The sequence below is a fragment of the Gopherus flavomarginatus genome, chromosome 3 (genome assembly GCF_025201925.1).
Source record: "Gopherus flavomarginatus isolate rGopFla2 chromosome 3, rGopFla2.mat.asm, whole genome shotgun sequence".
Classification (NCBI taxonomy): Eukaryota; Metazoa; Chordata; order Testudines; family Testudinidae; genus Gopherus; species Gopherus flavomarginatus.
The window spans coordinates 235,376,751-235,396,151 of record NC_066619.1 but is presented as its reverse complement, the minus strand read 5'-3'; the positions used below and the strand labels follow the sequence as shown (position 1 = coordinate 235,396,151).

Genomic DNA, 19,401 nt, shown 5'->3' with positions numbered 1-19,401 from the left:
AAGTCACTTCATTGTATGCAGGAAGTTTTACTGTCTTCTGCCTTCTCCTTATTAATAGCACTTTCATCAACCTAATAAAATAAAATTTGGTCCAGATTCTTGTGGTTAATCATAAATGTGTCTGACTGATCTGTTCAGAACATTTCCTAGCAATATCAGGAATTTCACTCGATCTTGAGGATAACTAAAGAATTGAACTCTTTTTGCGAGACCTATTTAGTCAGTCACCTGGACTGGAATAAAACTGCCAATGTCTCCTGAACAAAAAATTTTAATGCAGTCTTTCTGGCTAGCCATTTCCTTTTAGTCCTAATTCTGGATACTTCCCAGATTTTCTAGGGAGAACTGGACAGAATGCTTATCAATCTGGAAATGTTGGAACCTGTAGAGGAATTTAATAGCTTCTCTTGCTTGGGGTTTGAAGTGGTTTCTTTTAATTAGACTGTCAAAAATAAAATTCTAAAGCCCAAAGTTTAAAACAGTCTAAAGTTTGTAATGCTGTCTGTTAGTTTTGATCTCTTTTCATGAAGATCCTAGAATGCTATCTTCAGTTTTGGACTATAGTTTTTTTTTTTCAAGTAGTGTCCCTATAGGTACTCCACTGTGTGTGTATCTGCACTGCTGCGCCTCTGATAAGAGATTGTAGGAGCACTGTCCATTCAGCCCACACAGCTCCCTCATGGCCTGCTTCAAGGCTGTGTGATGGAACCCCTCAATTCCTTTGGCCTCAAACTGAAAGAGCAGTTGTCCATTCCTTATCTGCATCATTAGCATAAGTAGTAGTTGTTTTGGGTTCTTTTGTTTTTAAATAGTGTTTCATTACCCCCTTGGTTTTTAAAAAAAGAAAGGGATCTTTAGTTTACGTTTTTACCCTTTTTTGGGGGATCCTCCCCTTTCTTCCCGCAGGGTGTTTAGAAATCATTCTAACGTCTTTCAGTAAAAAAATAAAAAAAAAAAGGAAGAGGAGGGAAGAACATCTTTTCTGTATTTTTCACTGTTAGAGAAAATGCCCCTCTCTCTTAACTTGAAGAGGTGTCTTTCCTGCAAGGAATTGATTCCAGTAACGGACAGACACTCTCACTGTGTCCAAGGTAGTCCCATTTCCCTCAGAAGTGCTCTCTCTGACAGCACATAAAGGCACGGTTTCGTGAAAACTGGGAGCTGAAGTGAAAACTCCTTATGGAAAAAGGTACTTCAGCCAAGAGGGGACTCTGGTGCCAACCCTGGATCATCCCCAGAGTCTTCTACTTCAAAAGGGTAGAGTTGTGAAAAAACCCGCAGATTCCCCCCGTAAAGGCTTGAGCTTGACAAAAAGGGCTATTGACCAGCTAGAGGGGTTCCCCAGCATGATTGACCACTATGACACCTGGAGGATGTCATTTTCCTGGCCTCTCACTGTGGCCTGCTGTCACAATACAAGGGACCTCCACAGTTCCTTCAAGCTGACCTGCAATCATGGTATGGGCTTCCTTGGATACCCCCACCCATGCCCTTACCTCCCTAATGGCCTTATTGGGATCCTTTTGTGATGTACACAACCTACATGTTGAGAGCATACAGTGTGTCTCAGAGAGAGTTCACCAGATGGTCCCCTAGAGCCTCACTGTTCCGAGCTCCTGAGCCAGAGGTGGAGGAAACTTTTGAAGACCAGGAAAAAAGGCTCAAAGGGGAAGCCACCCTTCTCCCCCCTCCCCCCAAGCAAACTTCTCATCTTTCCTAGATGAGTCTGTAATGCCTCCCCCTCCATCACTAGGTGGTGATTTTAATAACTTTCAGGATCTTACCAGGAGAGTGGCAGATGAGCTGCAAATTCCCCTGCAGGAGATAAGACACACATCACAAGCTGATGGATATTCTCCATGCTGCCTCCTTGTCCAAAGTTGCCCTCCCAATGAATGAGGTGATTCTAGATCTTGCCAAAGTCATCTGGCCAGACACCAGCCTCCATCGCATCAACCTGCAAGAGAGCCAGCAAGTAGTACTACATACCTCCGAAAAAGACAGGCTTTGTTTCAACATCCACAACCCAACTCACTTGTAGTGGATGCAATTAATGCACACAGCAAACAACATCATGCCAAGTCGACCCCATTCAATTGGGATTGGAAGAAGCTAGATCTCTTTGGGAGGAAGGCATATTCGTTGGTGACATTGCAGCTTAGAGTCACACACTACCAATCTGTCAAGACCAAATATGGTTTTATTAATTATGGAAAACACATGAGTTTGTGGAACATCTGTCAGAGGCACAAAAGGAGCAGTTTCAGGCCCTTGTCAGAGAGGGCCATTTAGTAGCTAGAACTGTGATACAGATACTGGACGTGGCCGATACATCAGCCCGCTTGGTCTCTAAGATGGTGATAATGAGGTTGTCTTCCTGGTTACACCTTTCAGGGTTGTCCAAAGAGCTGCAGACAATGGTGGAAGATCTCCCATTTGAAGGGCCCAGGTTCTTGGCTGATAAGACAGACTCCACTTTCCACACCCTGAAGGATTCCTGGGCCACATTACACTCCCTAAGAACCTACACTGCCGGGACAAAAGAGAAGATACAGCTCTCAACTACATCACAAGTCACAACCTCTTCAGTACCCATTCTCACAGTGCTATTATGAATCGTAGTGCAAAAGGCCCAGAGTACAAAAGTGGAAGCAGTCAGCACCCCAGTGTGTGTCCCTTCACCTCTCCTCTGCTGAGCACTTCTGACAGTTTGGTTGAGGGTCTGAACAGTTATTCCTTGCAATATCAACTGCTTTCTATGCACCTGTCACATCCCTTCAGAAGTCACTTGGCCCTCTTTCACAACAGTTGGAAGAATATCACCTCCGACAGATGGGTCTTGAAGATTATTTTGAAGGGTTACGCCATTCCATTCACGTTCCTCCCTCATTCCTACCTCCCTTCCCAATCCCTCGTCAGGGACCCTTTTGTGATGGGTTGGGTCACAGAAACCCCCTTGGGACTGTCACCTGATGTTCTGAGACTACCTCTAAGCTCATTTTCCCTGCCAGCTTGGGACTCCAGAACCCTGTCTTGTTGAGCCAGATACACTAATGTGCAGCAACACAGACCCAGGGTCTGACCCCCGTCCCCAAAGCTGCAGACTTAACTGAAAACGGCTTAGCAAGTGCTCCTGTCTCTAGCACCCAGATGCCCAGCTCCCCATGGGATCCAAACCCCAAATAAATCCATTTTATTCTGGAAAAAGCTTATACAGGGTAAAATTATAAATTGTCCGCCCTCTGTAACACTGATAGAGCTGTTTGCTCCCCCAGGTATTAATCACTTACTCTGGGTTAATTAATAAGCAAAAGTGATTTTATTAAATATAAAAAGTAGGATTTAAGTGGTTCCAAGTAATAACGGACAGAACAAAGTAAGTTACTAAGCAAAATAAAACAAAACACGCAAGTCTAAGCCCAGTACATTAAGAAACTGATTACAGATGAAATCTCACCCCCCAGAGACGTTCCAATAAGCTTTTTTCACAGACTGGACTTCTTCCTAGTCTGGGTCCAGCAATCACTCTCACCCCCCGTAGTTACTATCCTTTGTTCCAGTTTCTTTCAGGCATCTCTTGGGTGGGGGGAGGCCATCTCTTGAGCCAGCTAGAGACCAAATGGAGGGATTTCCAAGGCCTTTTATAGTCTCTCTTGTGAGCAGAAACCCTTTTGTTCTTCTGTGCAAAATCACAGCAACAAGATGGAGTTTGTAGCCACCTGGGCAAGTCACATGTCCATGAATGATTCAGCTCTTTGCAGGCTGATGCCTTTAGTTTGACTGTTCCCAGAAAAGCTCAGATGTGGATTGGTGTCTCCCAAAGTCCATTGTCAGTTAAGTGTTTCTTGATTGAGAACTTACTGAGAATAGTCCTTTCTCAAGAAGATGACCAAATGCTTCACTGAGGCTACTTAGAATCAAACACATTGAGATACAAGTACGTAAAATACAAAAATGATATGCATATACAGACAGCATAATTATAACCAGTAAACTACAACCTTTCCATAGACACCCCATTTGACCACCTCTGTATAAGACCTGGTGCGACTGTAGGACCCTGGTTCCAACAATGATCTATATGGTCACAATTTGTCAGTAATGTCACACCTTACTCACAAGAATCTGCTTCACCAGGAAATAGATCTGTTACACTTTGGGGCCCTAGAACCAGTCCTGCCGCAACTCAGAAGCAAGGAGTTTTACTCCCATTATTTCCTGATCCTCAAAGCGAAGGGAGATTGGCGGGCCATTCTAGACCTAAGGGCACTAAACAAATATGTGAAGGCACAGAAGTTCAGTATGGTCACTCTTGCAGCCATTATTCCAGCTCTAGAGCAAGGAGGTTGGTTTCTGGCTCTTGACCTACAAGATACCTACTTTCACATCTCAATACAACCATCACATAGAAAATTTCTATGGTTTACTTTTGGGCAGGACTATTGTCAGTACACAGTGCTCCCATTCGGCCTCTCGTCTGCACCCAGGATATTCTCCAGGGTTCTTTCTGTCATAGCAGCACATCTGTGAACACTGAGTATTGTTATCTATCTGGATGAGTGCTTTCTCAGGGCTCCCTCATTCGAGGATACAGTACAAGCCATCCAGATGACCATATGCCCATTTGAGCCGTTGGGCCTGCAACTCAACATACACAAATCGACACTGACCCCCAGATGGCAACTGGAGTTTATCAACACCAAACTTGAAACAGTACAAGTGAGAGCGTTTCTTCCGCTGCACAGACTTGCCAACCTCACGAGTCTCATAGAGACAGTCCAGGCCAGTCCTAAACACTACCTGCAGCTACTGGGTCAATTGACAGCATGCACCTTCGTCACTTCAAAATCCCTCGAACACCACTAACCAAACTCCTATCAGCGCTTTCCACAGAAAGCACTCTCTTAGGTGGTGGAAAGACCCATTCAACATTCGAGCAGGCATTCCATTCGTGCAACCGCCACTAATGTTGATTGTAGTGACAGATGCCTCCCTATTAGGCTGGGGAGCCCACCCACACAAGCACAAGATTCAGGGCAAGTGGTCCTCCACAGAAGTGGCCTTCTATATCAGTCTTTTGGAGCAGAGAGCAGTCAGAAATGCCTGTGCACATTTTCTGCCATTCATCAAGAACACCCACACAAACATGACAGACAGTATGATATTTATTCTACATAAAATGCCACGGGGTGCCAGATCTCCCTCCCTCTGCATAGAAGCACTCAAACGTTGGAACTAGTGCATCCATTACAACGTGCTACTATCAGCCTTCTACCTACTAGGGATACAGAATGTGACAGCTGACAGTCTCAGGTACATCTTTTCTCAAGACCACGAATGGGAACTGAACTTAGAGGTGCTTCGCAACGTATTTGTCCCAACTACAGATCTCTTCGTTACTTACTGGCACAAGAAATGTCCTCGTTACTGCCAGAGCTGTCGGGGGAAACGTTCACTGGAAGAAGCCCTCATCTTCCCATGAGACACTGACCTCTTGTATGCCTTTCCCCTATTTCCTTCTCTGTCCAAAGTCTTGCTGAAAATTCAACAAGGCAAAGCAAGAATTATTCTGATTGCCCCCTCTTGGCCGAGACAAGTCTGGTTCTCTTACCTAGCATAGATGGAAGTATGTCCTATGGTTTCTCTTCAGCTCATTCCTCACCTTTTCTCTCAAAACAACAAGCAGATCTGCCGCCTCCATGCTTGGCTCCTTCTTGGTTCCAAGACTTGGAGGTTGAATGCTCTGATGAGGTGAAAGATGTGCTGCTACACAGCCGAAAGTCAACCACTTGATATACTTGCCTACAAAAATGGAAATGATTCAAAATTTGGTGTCATTCTAAGCACATAGATCCGGCCTCATTCTCCCTCCCCTCTGATTTTAGATTACATTTCAGACTTCAGAAGGTCAAAACTCTCGCTCAGCTCCCTTAAGGTGCACCTCGCAGCCATAATGTCCTTCTGTCATCAAGTAGACAGATACTCCGTGTTCACACCTGCTGATGAATAGATTCCTTAAAGACATTGGGAATATCTTCCTGCATGTGATACTACTTGCTCCAACATGGGATCTTAACCTAGTTCCCAGACCTCTGACTAGATCTCCCTTAGAGCAAGTTGCCATGGGCTCATCTTACACCTGTCCATGAAGACAGCATTTCTAATTACTGTTGCCTCAGCTAGGTGCATAAGAGAAATAGCAGCCCTGATGACACATGCACCATTCAAGATCTTTAAAAAAAAAAAAAAAAACGATAAAGTAACTGAGGCCACATCTCAAGTTTCTCCCTAAAGTTGCCTCCACTTTCCATATGAATCAACAGATCCAGCTCCCTGTTTGTTTTCCCCAAATCACATTGTGACAGCAGGGAGGTAATTCTGCATATACTAGATGTTAGAAGAGCACTACCATTCTACTTGGACAGGACTAAGGACTTTAGGAAATCCCCTAAGCTCTTCCTTTTGTTTGTGGAAAGAGCCAAAGGTTCCGCAGTATTGCTTCAAAGACTATCCAAATGCGTCTCTGGTGGCATTCATCTATTATCAATGGCGCAACCTGTTGTCTCTGTCGAGTCCATATGCACTCCATGAGGTCAGTTTCTACCTCAGTTGCATTCCTTAAAGATGTTCCTATCTCAGAAATCTATAGAGCAGCAACCTGGGCCTCTGCCCACACTTTTGCAGAACATTAGGCAATTGCTGGAAATTTAGCCTCTGATGCCATCTTTGGCTCATCAGTCCTCTGTAGTAACAAACTGCACTACGATGTTCCAGTTCTCCAGGAGTGATACTGCTGTGAAGTCACCTAGAGTGGAACACCCATAGGGACACTACTCAAAGAGGAGGCAGTTACTTATCTTGTGCAATAACAATGGTTCTTTGATTGTCTGCCCCTATGGGTACTCAACTACTTGCCCTCTTTACTTTGGAGTTCTCAATATGGGGCTCTGCAGTAGAGAAGGAACTGAGTGGGGTTTGCCTGCACAGCACTGCATAGCCTCAAAACAGACCATGAGGGAGGAACAGTGCATGTGCGGGCTGAACTGCTACCTACAATCTCTGATTAGAGGTGATGGGGCACAGATACATCTACAGTGGAGCACCCATAGGGAGAGACATCTCGAAGAACCATTGTTATTGCACAAGATGAGTAACTTCCTCATCCCAGAATGTCATTTATTTTAATAACTATTTAGGAAGTTTTAACAGGTGTATAAATCATTGACATGTAAATATCAGAACCAGAACAGTCATTACAACAGTGAGCTTATTTTTTGTTTAGAGAAACATTTAGAGAAACAGTGGCACTTTTTATCACTTTTCTGATTGTCTGTACTTCAAAGGTCTTAAAAGGACAATCTGTTCTGGAAATATTTTTACTGATACTGGTATTTCAAAGTGCATAACACAACTGTAATATCTCTTCTTGCAAGGATTATCTCAGTTCATTATCTAGAATAAAACAAACACACCTGTGAAATAACCAAGAAATTATATTTAACAGTTAAACTGAAGTAGTTTATACAACTTGATCAAGATCACATAGCAAGCCAGTGACAGTCAAAACCCAGATTTCTGACTGTTCCTCTTCTAACCAGGTGACCACACTCTGTTCTTTCATACTGATCAGAATCTCTTCCCATCAAATTCTTATGATATACTGATCTTTGCCTCTATGGACTAGATTCAGTTTTCTGGAGTGTATATAACACTGAGTGTCTTTCATCTGACTTCAGCATGATTTAGACAATGTTAGCCTCATAATATCCTGATGAGAGAGGCAATTGTCCCCATTTTACAGAAGGAGAAACTGAATCTCAAACTAAATGACTTGTCTAATGTCATACAAAAAGTCTATAGCAGAGCTGGAATTAAAAGCATGTCTCCTTATGCCCAGACTGTAGTAGCTTCATCCTTGTGCTTTAGCTAAAGTTCTAATCATATCTTGTTAAAGGGATGAAGTTTCTTATATGTAAGTAGAGTTCTCAAACACTCTCATTTTGTTTAATTCAACTGCTTGTGTGTGTGTGTGTGTGTGTGTGTGTGTGTGTGTATATAGCACTTGAATTGTATATGCCCCACCATTGTACAACAAGCAAGTCTTATTCATTAATTCAAGAGTTTACTCCTTTGTTCTATCTTCAGGGAACTCTGCTTACAGGTAAGTTTCCTTTCTATTCTAAAGATGCCAAACTGACTTTTATTAAACATTGTTCAGAAGTGTTCTCTAGGCAAAGTACTTTTGCTACATGGAACAGAACTATTAGGCCATCTGCCAATAATTATGTCATGCTGGCTGTGGTTTGGAGTTAATCAAAGAATGCATTATTTAAACCAAGTGCTTTGCCTTGTTAAGAACTTTTGCTCTCAGAACAAATACAACTGTTAAAAATAAGTGGACTGTGTGGTGCTGTGGTGACTGAAGTATTTTATGAATTCATAGCTCAGACTGGAAGCCTATTCATAATATTGTAGTTCAGAAGAAAACTGACTTTGGGGAATTGGGAGGTTTACATTATTTTATTGGCTGCATATCTCTACTGGAAACTTGCAGACCATCTCTAATTGTCATATTCTGAAGAACGTTACTACTTTACAAGTCCCATATTTTGCCTAGAAACCCTCTTCCCTTTCTGCCTGCAGGAGAGTATCTCAAACATCATAACAGACCAAAACTAAAGGCCATTTAGTGTGATGTAAGAGCAATGATCTTTGGCTGGTTTAAAACAGTATAGTCAAGGTGATGAATGTGATGTCATATACATGTTCTACAACTGGATGAGATCTGTCAAAGATTGTAGGAAAGTTTTGTGTTTAAACTATTGCATGAGTTAGACCTTTTGCAATTTCAGTAACACCCTTAGGTTACTAGCAGTATTGCATCTTTAAAAAATAGAAATCTTTATTAGTTAAAGCCTAATCCTCCAGATTTGTGCCCCTCCTTGGGTCCATGCAGAATGTTGCTGCTAAAATAATCTTCCTGTCAAATCATTCTGTCCATAACACTCTTTTTTTTCCTTTGAATCCCTCTTCTGTGGTTTCTTCTTCTCCACTGATCAGTTATAATCTTTTCCTTGCTGTTAAGGCTGTACATGATGTAACTCCCTCCTCTGTTTATCTGCTCTTGTAGATCATTGCATTGTCCATGTCTAATGATTCTAGCCTCTGCCACTTGTTTGTTAGCTTCTTGCATAAGCAGTTTCATGCTTTATTCCAGGGGTGGGCAAACTATGGCCTGTGGGCCACGTCCTGCCCAGCCCCTGAGCTCCTGGCCCCTCCTCTGCTGTCCCCCTTCCCCCGCAGCCTCAGCTCACTTGCTCTGCCACCAGTTCAATGCTCTGGGCGGCAGGGCTGTGAGCTCCTGGGGCAGTGCAACTGCAGAGCCTGGCCTGTCCCCTGTGCTCCAGGCTGCGTGGTAAGGGGGCACGGAGCAGGGGAGGTTGGCTAGAGGGCAGGGAAGTTTGGGTGGTCACGAGGCGGGGGTGTGTGTAGGGGTCGGGGCGGTCGTGTGGGGGGAATGGGGGTTGAATGGGGGAAGGGGTGCAAGGGGGAAGTCAGGAAGGACAGGGGATTGGATGGGGCGGCAGGGGGCAGCAGTTCCAGGGGCAGTCAGGGGACAGGGAGAAAGGATGGTTGGATGGGGCAGGGTGTCAGGAATGAGAGGAGGGATTGGATTGGGGGGGGGACGGATGCGGTCAGAGGACAGAGTGGAGGAGGGGTTGGATGGGGCAGGGGTCCAGGGGAGGGAAGAGATAGGAGGTGGGGGCTAGGCCACGACCCCCTCCCCTAACTGGCCCTCCATACAATTTCCGAAACCCAATGCAGCCCTCAGGCCAAAAAGTTTGTCTGCTCCTGCTTTATTCCCTGCTACCCCCTTCCTTATCGAGAGAGCCACTATTTGCTGCTTCAGATCCTTCCTGAAGACCCACTTCTGCTATGTGGTCTATGGAAAATGGCCCGTCTGGAGGCCAGTGGAAATATGGAGATCATATTTTCGTGTGCATATAATACTGTATTAAATATAGATCTTAAACAGCAACTTGCAACCTACTAATTGTGTATCTAAACAATTTGCAACCCTATGCCCCTATTATTATTCTAGTTGTTCCCTCCCTCTGCTTTACCTTCTTTGTTTGAATTGTCAACTATTGCCTTAAAGAGAGTTCCTACCCCACAGAGTTTATTAATATCTCCTTCAAGTTTGTACTGCATCTGTCACAATGGGGAGCCAACCATGATTGTGACCTCCAGCAGATACAAAGGATGACAAATTGATATAGTATATTCACTTGTTGAACACCAAATTCACAACATCCACTTTCATTTGTTGAACAATAATTTTACTATTGTATTTTTCTGAATAAATTTAATCTGTTAATTTCCTGTGTCTACCTTATCACTGAATCCACCTAAAAAGGTGATAAGCTAGTTTTAAGGCTAGTGGAATTCTGTCAAGATCTCAGGAAATAAAAAAAGTAAAACAGAATATTTGAACCAAATTAACAGTATTAAGGCTAAATAAATACTAGACTGTTCTATTAATGGCTTTTAATATTTTATTTGGAGAATAAAGTTTAAGATGTATTGTACTGGTGTCACACACTAATGCACTACCAAGAATTGTTTACATGCATCGGTGACACTGGTAATTTAAATATTCTTTAGTCAGTATCTTTCTATAGATAAGACAGATGACAAAAATTTACTGCTAAATGTCTAAAATGTCAGCAACATACGATTTAGTGTTGTACGATGCACAAGGGAACTCGTGTTAGGGTACCTCCCATTATATGAGAAGTTTCAGGGGGAATACTCCTTTTTAACACACATCAGAAAAGCAAGTTAACAGATGTTAGTACTGTCTACACTACAGCTATGCTGGCATAGCCCCTTAGTATAGGCTACTGACAGAAGGAACACCACCTCCCAACATTGTTAGCTATGTTGACAGAAACACTCTTCTACTGGCATAGCTGTTCCTGCACTAGAGGTTTTGTCAGTCTGGGTTTGGGTGTTTTCATACCCCTCACCAATGTCACTATGCCAACATGAGTTTGTTTGGACCAAGCCACTGTGTGTAAGCTTTATGAAGCTTCTTGAACATCAAGAGAAATAAGGCATAAAAATATTGCACGTCTAAATGGTTAAGTGAAACAAACTGCAAATGGAACTTCCTTGGCTTGCAGATTTTCCCAGGAAGTTTGGTAAAGGGGGGAGGGATAGCTCAGTGGTTTGAGCATTGGCCTGCCAAACCCAGGTTTGTGAGTTCAACCTTGAAGGGGCCATTTAGGGATCTGGGGCAAAAATCTGTCTGGGGATTGGTCCTGCTTTGAGCAGAGAGTTGGGCTAGGTGACCTCCTGAGATCCCTTCCAACCCTAACATTCTAGGATTCTGAATTGCCACTGATACAAAGGGCTTGGCTACACAGGGACACTCAGAAAAGTTAATCAGAATTAACAAAAGGTGTGAATTAAAAAAACAAAGTTTTTGATAAATATCTTGTTGGGAGGAAGGCTTAGTCATCATTTTCTATCTGTATTTTAACTAAATGCTCTAATATATTCACTTTTAGGCTCATGTTCTAATGGTTATGGTAGCTCAGACTTTTACGTTATCAAATCATTATGTTTGGTCTTAACCTGTGATTAATGGACTGAGTTAAGAGGCGAGGCTTAAGAGTAACCTTTAGGTTCCTTAGATTTTTCCTTAGCAAAGTCTCATTGCATCAGAATCAGTATACAGAATTAGAAATGCATGTGTAACTAACCTTCAGCAATAGTACAGCAACCTAGTATCTTCAGAACTTCCATTTAGCAATGTGCTTTTTTTTAAACTTTCTCACTGAAGAGTGCAACACTTCAATTTAAACAAATCCAAAGCAACTGTGAGTTGTCATAAATTTATTCTTGACAGATTATTCTGTTCAAAACGATATTTGAAATAGAAGTCTCTTGCAAAAGTAACCTAACATAGGTACAGAATCTTTCTTGGCGTTTATCATGACTGATATAGAGAACAGTCTTGTTCATGAATCCAAAATATAAACTGTTAATGCAAGGTGAGTGGAGTTACAGTCCTGGGATGTCAAGATCTTTAAGTACTACACTTAGGAAGGAAAAATCAAATGCACAGATAAAGAATTGAAATAACTGAGTACGCAGTGGTACTGCAGAAAATGAGTGAATGAGTCAACAATATGATGTTACCCAAGGGTGGGGGGTGGGGGAGAGGAAATGTCATTCTGGATTGTGTTAACAAAAATGTCATTTGTAAAAGACAGGTGATAATTGTTCTGCTTTACTTGGCACTTTGTCCACTTTTGGGCACCATACTTTAAGAAAGATTTGAACTAACTGGAGGAGAATCCAGAGGACAGCAACAAATATTGAAGTTTGGAAAACCTAACCGATGAGGACAGCTTGAAAGAATTGGTCATGTTTAGTCTAGAGAAGAGAAGGCTGAGAGAGGACAAGTCTTTAAATATGTTCTCCATGCCAAATGAAGGTAGAAGTATTAATTGGCTTAGGTTGCAGGAAGGAAAGTGTAGGTTGGATATTAGAAGAAATTTTCTAAGGATAGTAAATCACTGGAACAGTTACCTAGGGAAGGTTTGGAATGCCCATCCTTGTAGCATTTTAAGAACAGGTTAGACAAGCATCTGTCATGGATGGTCTGTATCTACTTAATGCTGCCTCAGCATGAGATGAACTAGATCCAGGGGTTCTCAACCTTTTTCTTTCTGATTTCTCCCCCAACATGCTGTAACAGTTCCACGGCCCGTCTGTGCCATGACAACTGTTTTTCTCCATATAAAAGCCAGGGCCAGTGTTAAGGGATAGCAAGCAGGGCAATTGCCTAGGGTCCCAGGCCACAGGGGCCACGTGAAGCTAAGTTGCTCAGGCTTCAGCCTCAGGTGGTGGGGCTTCGGCTTTCTGCCCTGGGCCCCAGCATTAGACTTGCTGGCCCTGCTTGGCAGACCCCCTGAAACTTGCTCTTGGCCCCCCTGTGGGCCCTGAACCCCTGGTTAAGAACCACTGAACTAGATGACCTCTTGAGGCTCTGCCCAAGGCTACATTTCTATAATTCTGCAATTTCTAAAAAATGCAGCAATTACTTGATACTAGCAGGTTATCTGACCTCCCCTTTTCTATGCTGTTTTATTGGCTACATTCCAACATGTACTATTTTCTTGCATTTACCTTTTCCATGTGAAAATTTGCATTCCCTTCTATTAAACTGTCACTCATAGCCGTAACTCAAGATTACTTCTAGTGAAGGTGATTGATTGTTTTGTGTATGTCATTTTCCAGTACCTTCTCCAAGTAAATTCCGGACCCCTGCAGCACCATCACCTCTGGCTCTCCGACAGCCAGTGAAAGCATTTAGTAACCATGGACCTGGTTCTGCTGCTGCTCCTCCAGAAGCTACACAACTGACACACAGCAGTTCTTCACCAGGACCTCTTGCAGTTCAGAATTCAGGCTCTCCAAGCCCTGCCAGCAGTATCAACAGTACTACTCTTACCAGACCGGCAGGGACAACAGGGGTGAGGAGTGGCTTGCCCAGACCTAGTGCCCCTTCTCTTGGGGGCATACCAGTGCCTCGCAGCAAACTTGCACAGCCTGTTCGCAGGTGAGTAATCTGAGGGGGGATTTTAAGTTCTGTATTCAGAAACTAATACTTTCCTTAACATTTCTTCTGTACCTTGTACATTACTACAGAAAACTAGAGTAACTATTAACTTAAAAAAAAAAAAAAAGGAACATATAAAGGTAACCCAGGCCTACAGTATTAAAATCTGCGTAGTCCATTCTCCTGTCATAATAAATAATATTCCCGTCCACCCCTGCAAAAAGAGCTTGTATCAGATGTAAAGCTGATAGTATACTTGGATTGTACTATTGAATGTAATGTAGAACTAAAGTTCTTTAATTTTAAAAGCGAGTATTTATCCCCACAGACAGACCCACACATTAAAGGTACATGCACTAGACAGTTACTTTAAGAAATGAGTAAAGAAGCAAAAGACAAATTCAAAAGCAGTGTTCAAATTTAAAAGATAAATCTGTTGGTGCACACTGCTAAACAAAAAATGCTGATATGCTAAACAATTCACATAAATCATGTGAAATACATTAAAATGTCCATAATGCTCGTAAAATAGTTCAGTCCTTACCTGTTTTTTATTCTGCTGTGAATAAGAAGTTCTGTTTACTGTTATGTTAGTTCAGATGCCAATCTTAGCTAATTGTTTGAATAGAAACAATAATGTGTTCAGAGATTTGTATTCAGTTCCAAGTTATCAACTATCGAGCCCTTAAAAGGAATGGGCAATCTATGCAGATTTTATTAATACTTGGCTCTTTTATGGAGCCTTTCTTAAATCATCTCAAAGTGCTATACAAACAGAGGAAACCTGAGGTACCAAGAGGAAGTAATTGCCCAAGTTTTCACAAAGGTCAGTGGCAGAATTGGAACAAGAACTGAGATCTTGACTTGTAAGTCCATTGTCCTCCCCAGCAGGCCACGCTGCCTTAAGTGAAATACTGTAGTGATTTAAAAACGTGGAGTCCTTGTGGCACCTTAGAGACTAACAAATTTATTTGGGCATAAGCTTTCGTGGGCTAGAGTTCTTTGTCTCTAAGATGCCACAAGGACTCCTTGTTGTTTTTGCTGATACAGACTAACACGGCTACCACTCTGAAACCTGTAGTGATTTAGATATTTAGGAAGAGGAACACACCTCAGGTGTTTTTGCTTATTTCTAAAATTTGTCATCAGGGTGCACAGGTCTCCTCATGTGTGCATTAGAAAATAATTTAACTGTAGCTGTCATGCTGAAAATACATTTCTGCCACTGGGTACAATGGAAGTGCAGTGTCAGACTGTTAGTCTGTCTTCAGTATTTATTTAACAATCTTAAAATGTAATAAGGCTGCCTTATTTCTGACTGCAAACTCTTAATACTGGTCTTAATAGTCTCTTCTTAATGGCTCAATCGCTATCGCATAACTGATCTCACTTTACAGCAAGATGTCCATCCCCATTACCAAATCAAATGTTTATTGTACCTAAACTTTACAATTATTTTAGTGTTTTTATGGTGAGAAGGTGATTTTCTTTTTGAAATTTTGTATTACTGGGCTGAACAAAATGGATGGATATTGTCCTTTCATCAATAAGGATTTGCCTGCTCTACTGTAAAACAGATGCATGTCATCAGATTGGATTCATGGTTCCACAGTGTGTAGTTTTATAAAGTTCTCTACATTTAACCATTTACATATATGACTAAACAGTTTATAAAAAACATAAGTTGTCAAAACATAAAATGTTAAACCTTGAACTTAGTATTTATTTTTTTAAGTGCAATGTGATACAGTGATGCTTCTGAAACAAAATGGTTAAAGCACATAGTTTAGTTTTCAAGAAAAAATAATTATACTCTTTCGTTAAGTTCATGTATGTTAATGATTTGAAGCTTGAACAAATTCAGTGCAAACCAAACTGAAATAAATCTCATTTTATTTTAGATCATTACCGGCTCCTAAAAGCTATGGCAACATGAAAGACGAGAGTTGGAAAGATGGCTGCTACTGAACTGCAAAGCTTAAAAATGCAAAGTTGACTGGTTAATGGACACTCCTTCACCAAGCTAAAAGACAGCTTGATATGCAGACTGTTCAGATGTGACTTTCAGGATTTGTAAAATCCCAGACCTCTGTCTTTAATTAGCACAAACTGGCAGAGATTTTAAAGCAGCACTTTAATGACATTTAACATCATATATTTGGTGATCATACAATCTCTTTTACATGGAATCGCTGTCATTTCTAGGGTTTTTTGTTTGTTTTTGCTTGCTAAAAATTGTATCAATTTGAGCATTTATGACAATGGCCAATGTTTGAACAAAAAAAACCTAACAAATGCCAAAGAAATGCCCATCTTGAAAAACAGCAAGTACAATAGCAAACTCCAATGTTCAGGCATCTAATTCAGCAGAATGATTGATTTGTAAATATGTACTATTTAAACATTAGCATGTTAATCAGAGCCAGAGTTCTGATTGCGGATCACTACAGTGCTAATGAAACACCTGCTTAAAACAATTGTAGAAGGTTCTGGTTGGAAAAAGTGGTACATATATCCTTCAGAAATAATCCAGCAGTTCTCTCTGGAGGTATCCTAGAGTTGGTAAATAGTAGTCATGGCATTGTTTTATCATTAAATGTTTGGATGTAGCAGACAAACACACATTCAGTTGGTGTAGGTTGCATCCTTTTTGTTTGTTTGACATATCAATTTTATGTGCTCTTATATTTTGATTGCCAAAAGGGCTTAGTATCAGTCGTACAATCTTTCTCAACCTTATAGTTCCTGGCTCAGGAAAGATGGCCTTTGCTTTTAGCACACTGCTAACTATTTAGGGAAACCTTTTTTATAGCAGGTTTCCTTAAAAAGGAAAAAGCAGCTAGTAGTAACCATTTGTTCTGATATCATCACACCACAATGCTTATAGCCTGGAACACAATTGTATATGCTAATAGTTAATAAGAAGGAAAGACAACTATGCACTTGTAACATACAAATTGTAAGGAAATGAGTTGTACTGTTGATGCCAAATGATATTCATTTAAGTAATGTTTCATGATACGAAGCAGTTTTCTGAATCCTACTTTTTACTTTTATCCATTTCTTAAATTGGTTTATTTTAAATTGTAAATATTTTTGCAGATGATATTGCCCATGTTACTGTTTTAACTATGTACTTTGCCTTACATATCTGTATCTTACCTTGTTTGGTGACAGAGTATGAAATCTGCTACATATGTTTACAAACTATTAAATTCCTCTAGTGGCTCTCAGACTTACCTATTGACATTTACATTGTTTTCACCTATTCTTATTAGCAATCTTGCTAACATTTTACTCAGTGGAAAAATTCTTTCTTAAAATTAACATACAGACTGCTTTTTCTGTTCTATTTTGGAAGATTTGTAATATAAAGGTTTAAAACTAAAAATGTGTTGGGAGGATCAGTTAAACAGGGAGTACTGTTTTTTATGTGTAGAATTTTTCAGGACAAGATTTCTGGATGCGTTGTTTGCAGCAATGGCTAACATGATGGTATCTTTTGTACAATGACTGGAGAACAGTAAAAGCTTTACATTGGATTGGATGGTAGGTAGCTTTTAAGCCCATTAGTACCAGCACTTTGAAGTGTAAGTGCATTTTGACTCCCACCACTAAGAGGATAATTGATCCTGGAATTCCAGAGAACTCTGGACTTTTGGACCAGTGTTAACTTTACTGGATGAAAAGCCATGCAACACTACTTGAGATGGGAAAAGCCAAATCGAAAGTTTTAGGGACAAGACTGCAACTGTGACTACTCAAGCAGCTGCAAGCACAATTTGTATCAATAATGAAAAGACTTCATACCATGATGACTAAGATCTCTCAAGTGTGACTACCCTCTGAAGTCAGGGCATCAAATATACTGTAAGTCAGTAGGAAAACTGCAGCAGGGGTTATAAAAGAGCTACCTTGCACTATTCGACCAGTACGTGCTACTGATCTAGGCTTCAGTCATTTGCTGGCATAGAAAATGTGTTTCAGTTACTGGTATCTCATGTAACTACTATAAGAAACTATCCAGCCTCACTAACAAAGCCCAAACATTTGTTAAAAATGTTACAAAGCAATGCTGCAGTCTTCAGTAAAAGAGAAGGGATTTTAATTGGTGGTTTTTATTATGAAAATATTGAATTGATTTTTTTTTAGTTTTGAAAATCAGAAAATTCAGATGAAGATATTCAGGTTAATTTTTTAAATAAAGGCTGCATCAGAGTATTGTGTACATTATTTATTTTTTTAAATTCCAGCAATTACCTTCAATAAGTGATGAAGGTATGTTGTGCTTAAGTTACATAAGCATCCTTTTATCTGCTGTTCTACTCCCACAGAAATATAGCTAATAATTTCCCGAAGAGAGAAACAATCTGTTTACTAGGAAGCCTTTGAGCAGTACCAGTTTCTCAATATCAGGAAATCCTAGATCTTTCTGTGTTTAGAGATTCAGATATAGTGCGGAAGTGTGGAAATATGGATTTGATAAACTAGTGCCTATGATTTACTTAACTTATGTTTGATATAGTAGTAAGGGTTTTATGAATGTGGATTATTTTTTGTGCCAACAGCTCGGAATTGTCATATGTATGTGGGCAGAAAGACTTGAATTCTGCTTCCAAAGTTATTTAATTTTTCTGTGTTTGAATGTTTTTCTAAGTGTTAATAAAAGTGTAAAAAATGGAAATATAAATATTCACAGAGCACTTTTCTTGTGGATCATTTTTCTATAAAACCTATTTGTTTGAAAGTTTCAACTCTCTAGAGAGCATTCTAAATGTGTATGACGTTGCCAAACTCTGAAAATCAGTTTTTTAAATTGGGGATTGTTAATAGTTTACTTTCTTAAAAATTAACTTCAGATTTCAGTGACTCAGTAATCAGTCCTGTTGCTTATTGGCTCTCTTAATTAATGTGTTGAGTCTAATTGATTACATATTTGGCCCAGTCCTGTTCATGTGTGATTTTAGTACAGAAGATTGAAATTAGACGTCTATTAAATGTGAAAGCCTCTGTTTTTGATCTTATGCATTGTCTTTTCAGATCACATGAAACTGGATTCAGATATTTATCCAGCCTGAATTGTGCATGTGCAGGTCCAGATAAATGATCTGGGAAAAGGGGTAGACAGTGAGGTGGCAAAATTTGCAGATGATACAAAATTACTGAAGATAGTTAAGACCCAGGCAGGCTGCAAAGAGCTACACAAGGATCTCTCAAAACTGGGTGACTGGGCAACAAAATGGCACATGAAATTTAATGTTGATAAATGCAAAGTAATGCACATTGGAAAGCATAATCCCAACTATACATATAAAATGATGGTGTCTAAATTAGCTGTTACCACTCAAGAAAGAGATTTTGGAGTCGTCGTGGATAGTTCTCTGAAAACATTCACTCAAATGTACAGTGGTAGTCAAAAAAGTTAACAGAATGCTGGGAATAATTAAGGAAGGGATAGATAATAGGACCGAAAATATCATGTATATCATCAATAACAGGATGCTGGGAATCATTAAAAAGGGGATAGAGAATAAGATGGAGAATATCTTATTGCCCTTATATAAATCGATGGTATGCCCACATCTTGAATACTGCGTACAGATGATGTTTTATCTCAAAAAAGATATACTGGCATGAGAAAAGGTTCAGAGAAGGGCAACTAAAATGATTAGGGGTTTGGAACGGATCCCATATGAGGAGAGATTTAGGAGGCTAGAACTTTTCAGCTTGGAAAAGAGGAGACTAAAAGGGGGGATATGATAGAGGTA

General features: G+C 40.6%; 1 protein-coding gene and 1 long non-coding RNA gene across 5 annotated transcripts in view; one reads left to right on the top strand and one right to left on the bottom strand.

The window, feature by feature from the left end:
- SLAIN2 (SLAIN motif family member 2) overlaps positions 1 to 18,336 on the top strand; it is a 64,485-nt gene extending 46,149 nt beyond the window's left edge. For both annotated transcript variants that reach the window (XM_050947704.1, XM_050947705.1), the window contains 2 exons: positions 13,312 to 13,633; positions 15,535 to 18,336. In XM_050947704.1, coding sequence (XP_050803661.1) covers positions 13,312 to 13,633; positions 15,535 to 15,601 — 389 coding nt within the window. In that variant the 3' untranslated portion in view covers positions 15,602 to 18,336. The remainder of the gene's footprint in view (positions 1 to 13,311; positions 13,634 to 15,534) is intronic.
- LOC127048379 (uncharacterized) overlaps positions 1 to 19,401 on the bottom strand; it is a 56,127-nt gene that overhangs the window by 8,464 nt on the left and 28,262 nt on the right. Inside the window, exons 2-4 of one of the 3 annotated variants that reach the window (XR_007773617.1) lie at positions 5,612 to 5,802; positions 3,458 to 3,910; positions 1,785 to 1,957 (exon numbers count right to left, since the gene is read on the bottom strand). This is a non-coding gene — a long non-coding RNA (uncharacterized LOC127048379). The remainder of the gene's footprint in view (positions 1 to 1,784; positions 1,958 to 3,457; positions 3,911 to 5,611; positions 5,803 to 19,401) is intronic. The other 2 variants (XR_007773616.1, XR_007773615.1) reach the window with 2 other exon arrangements.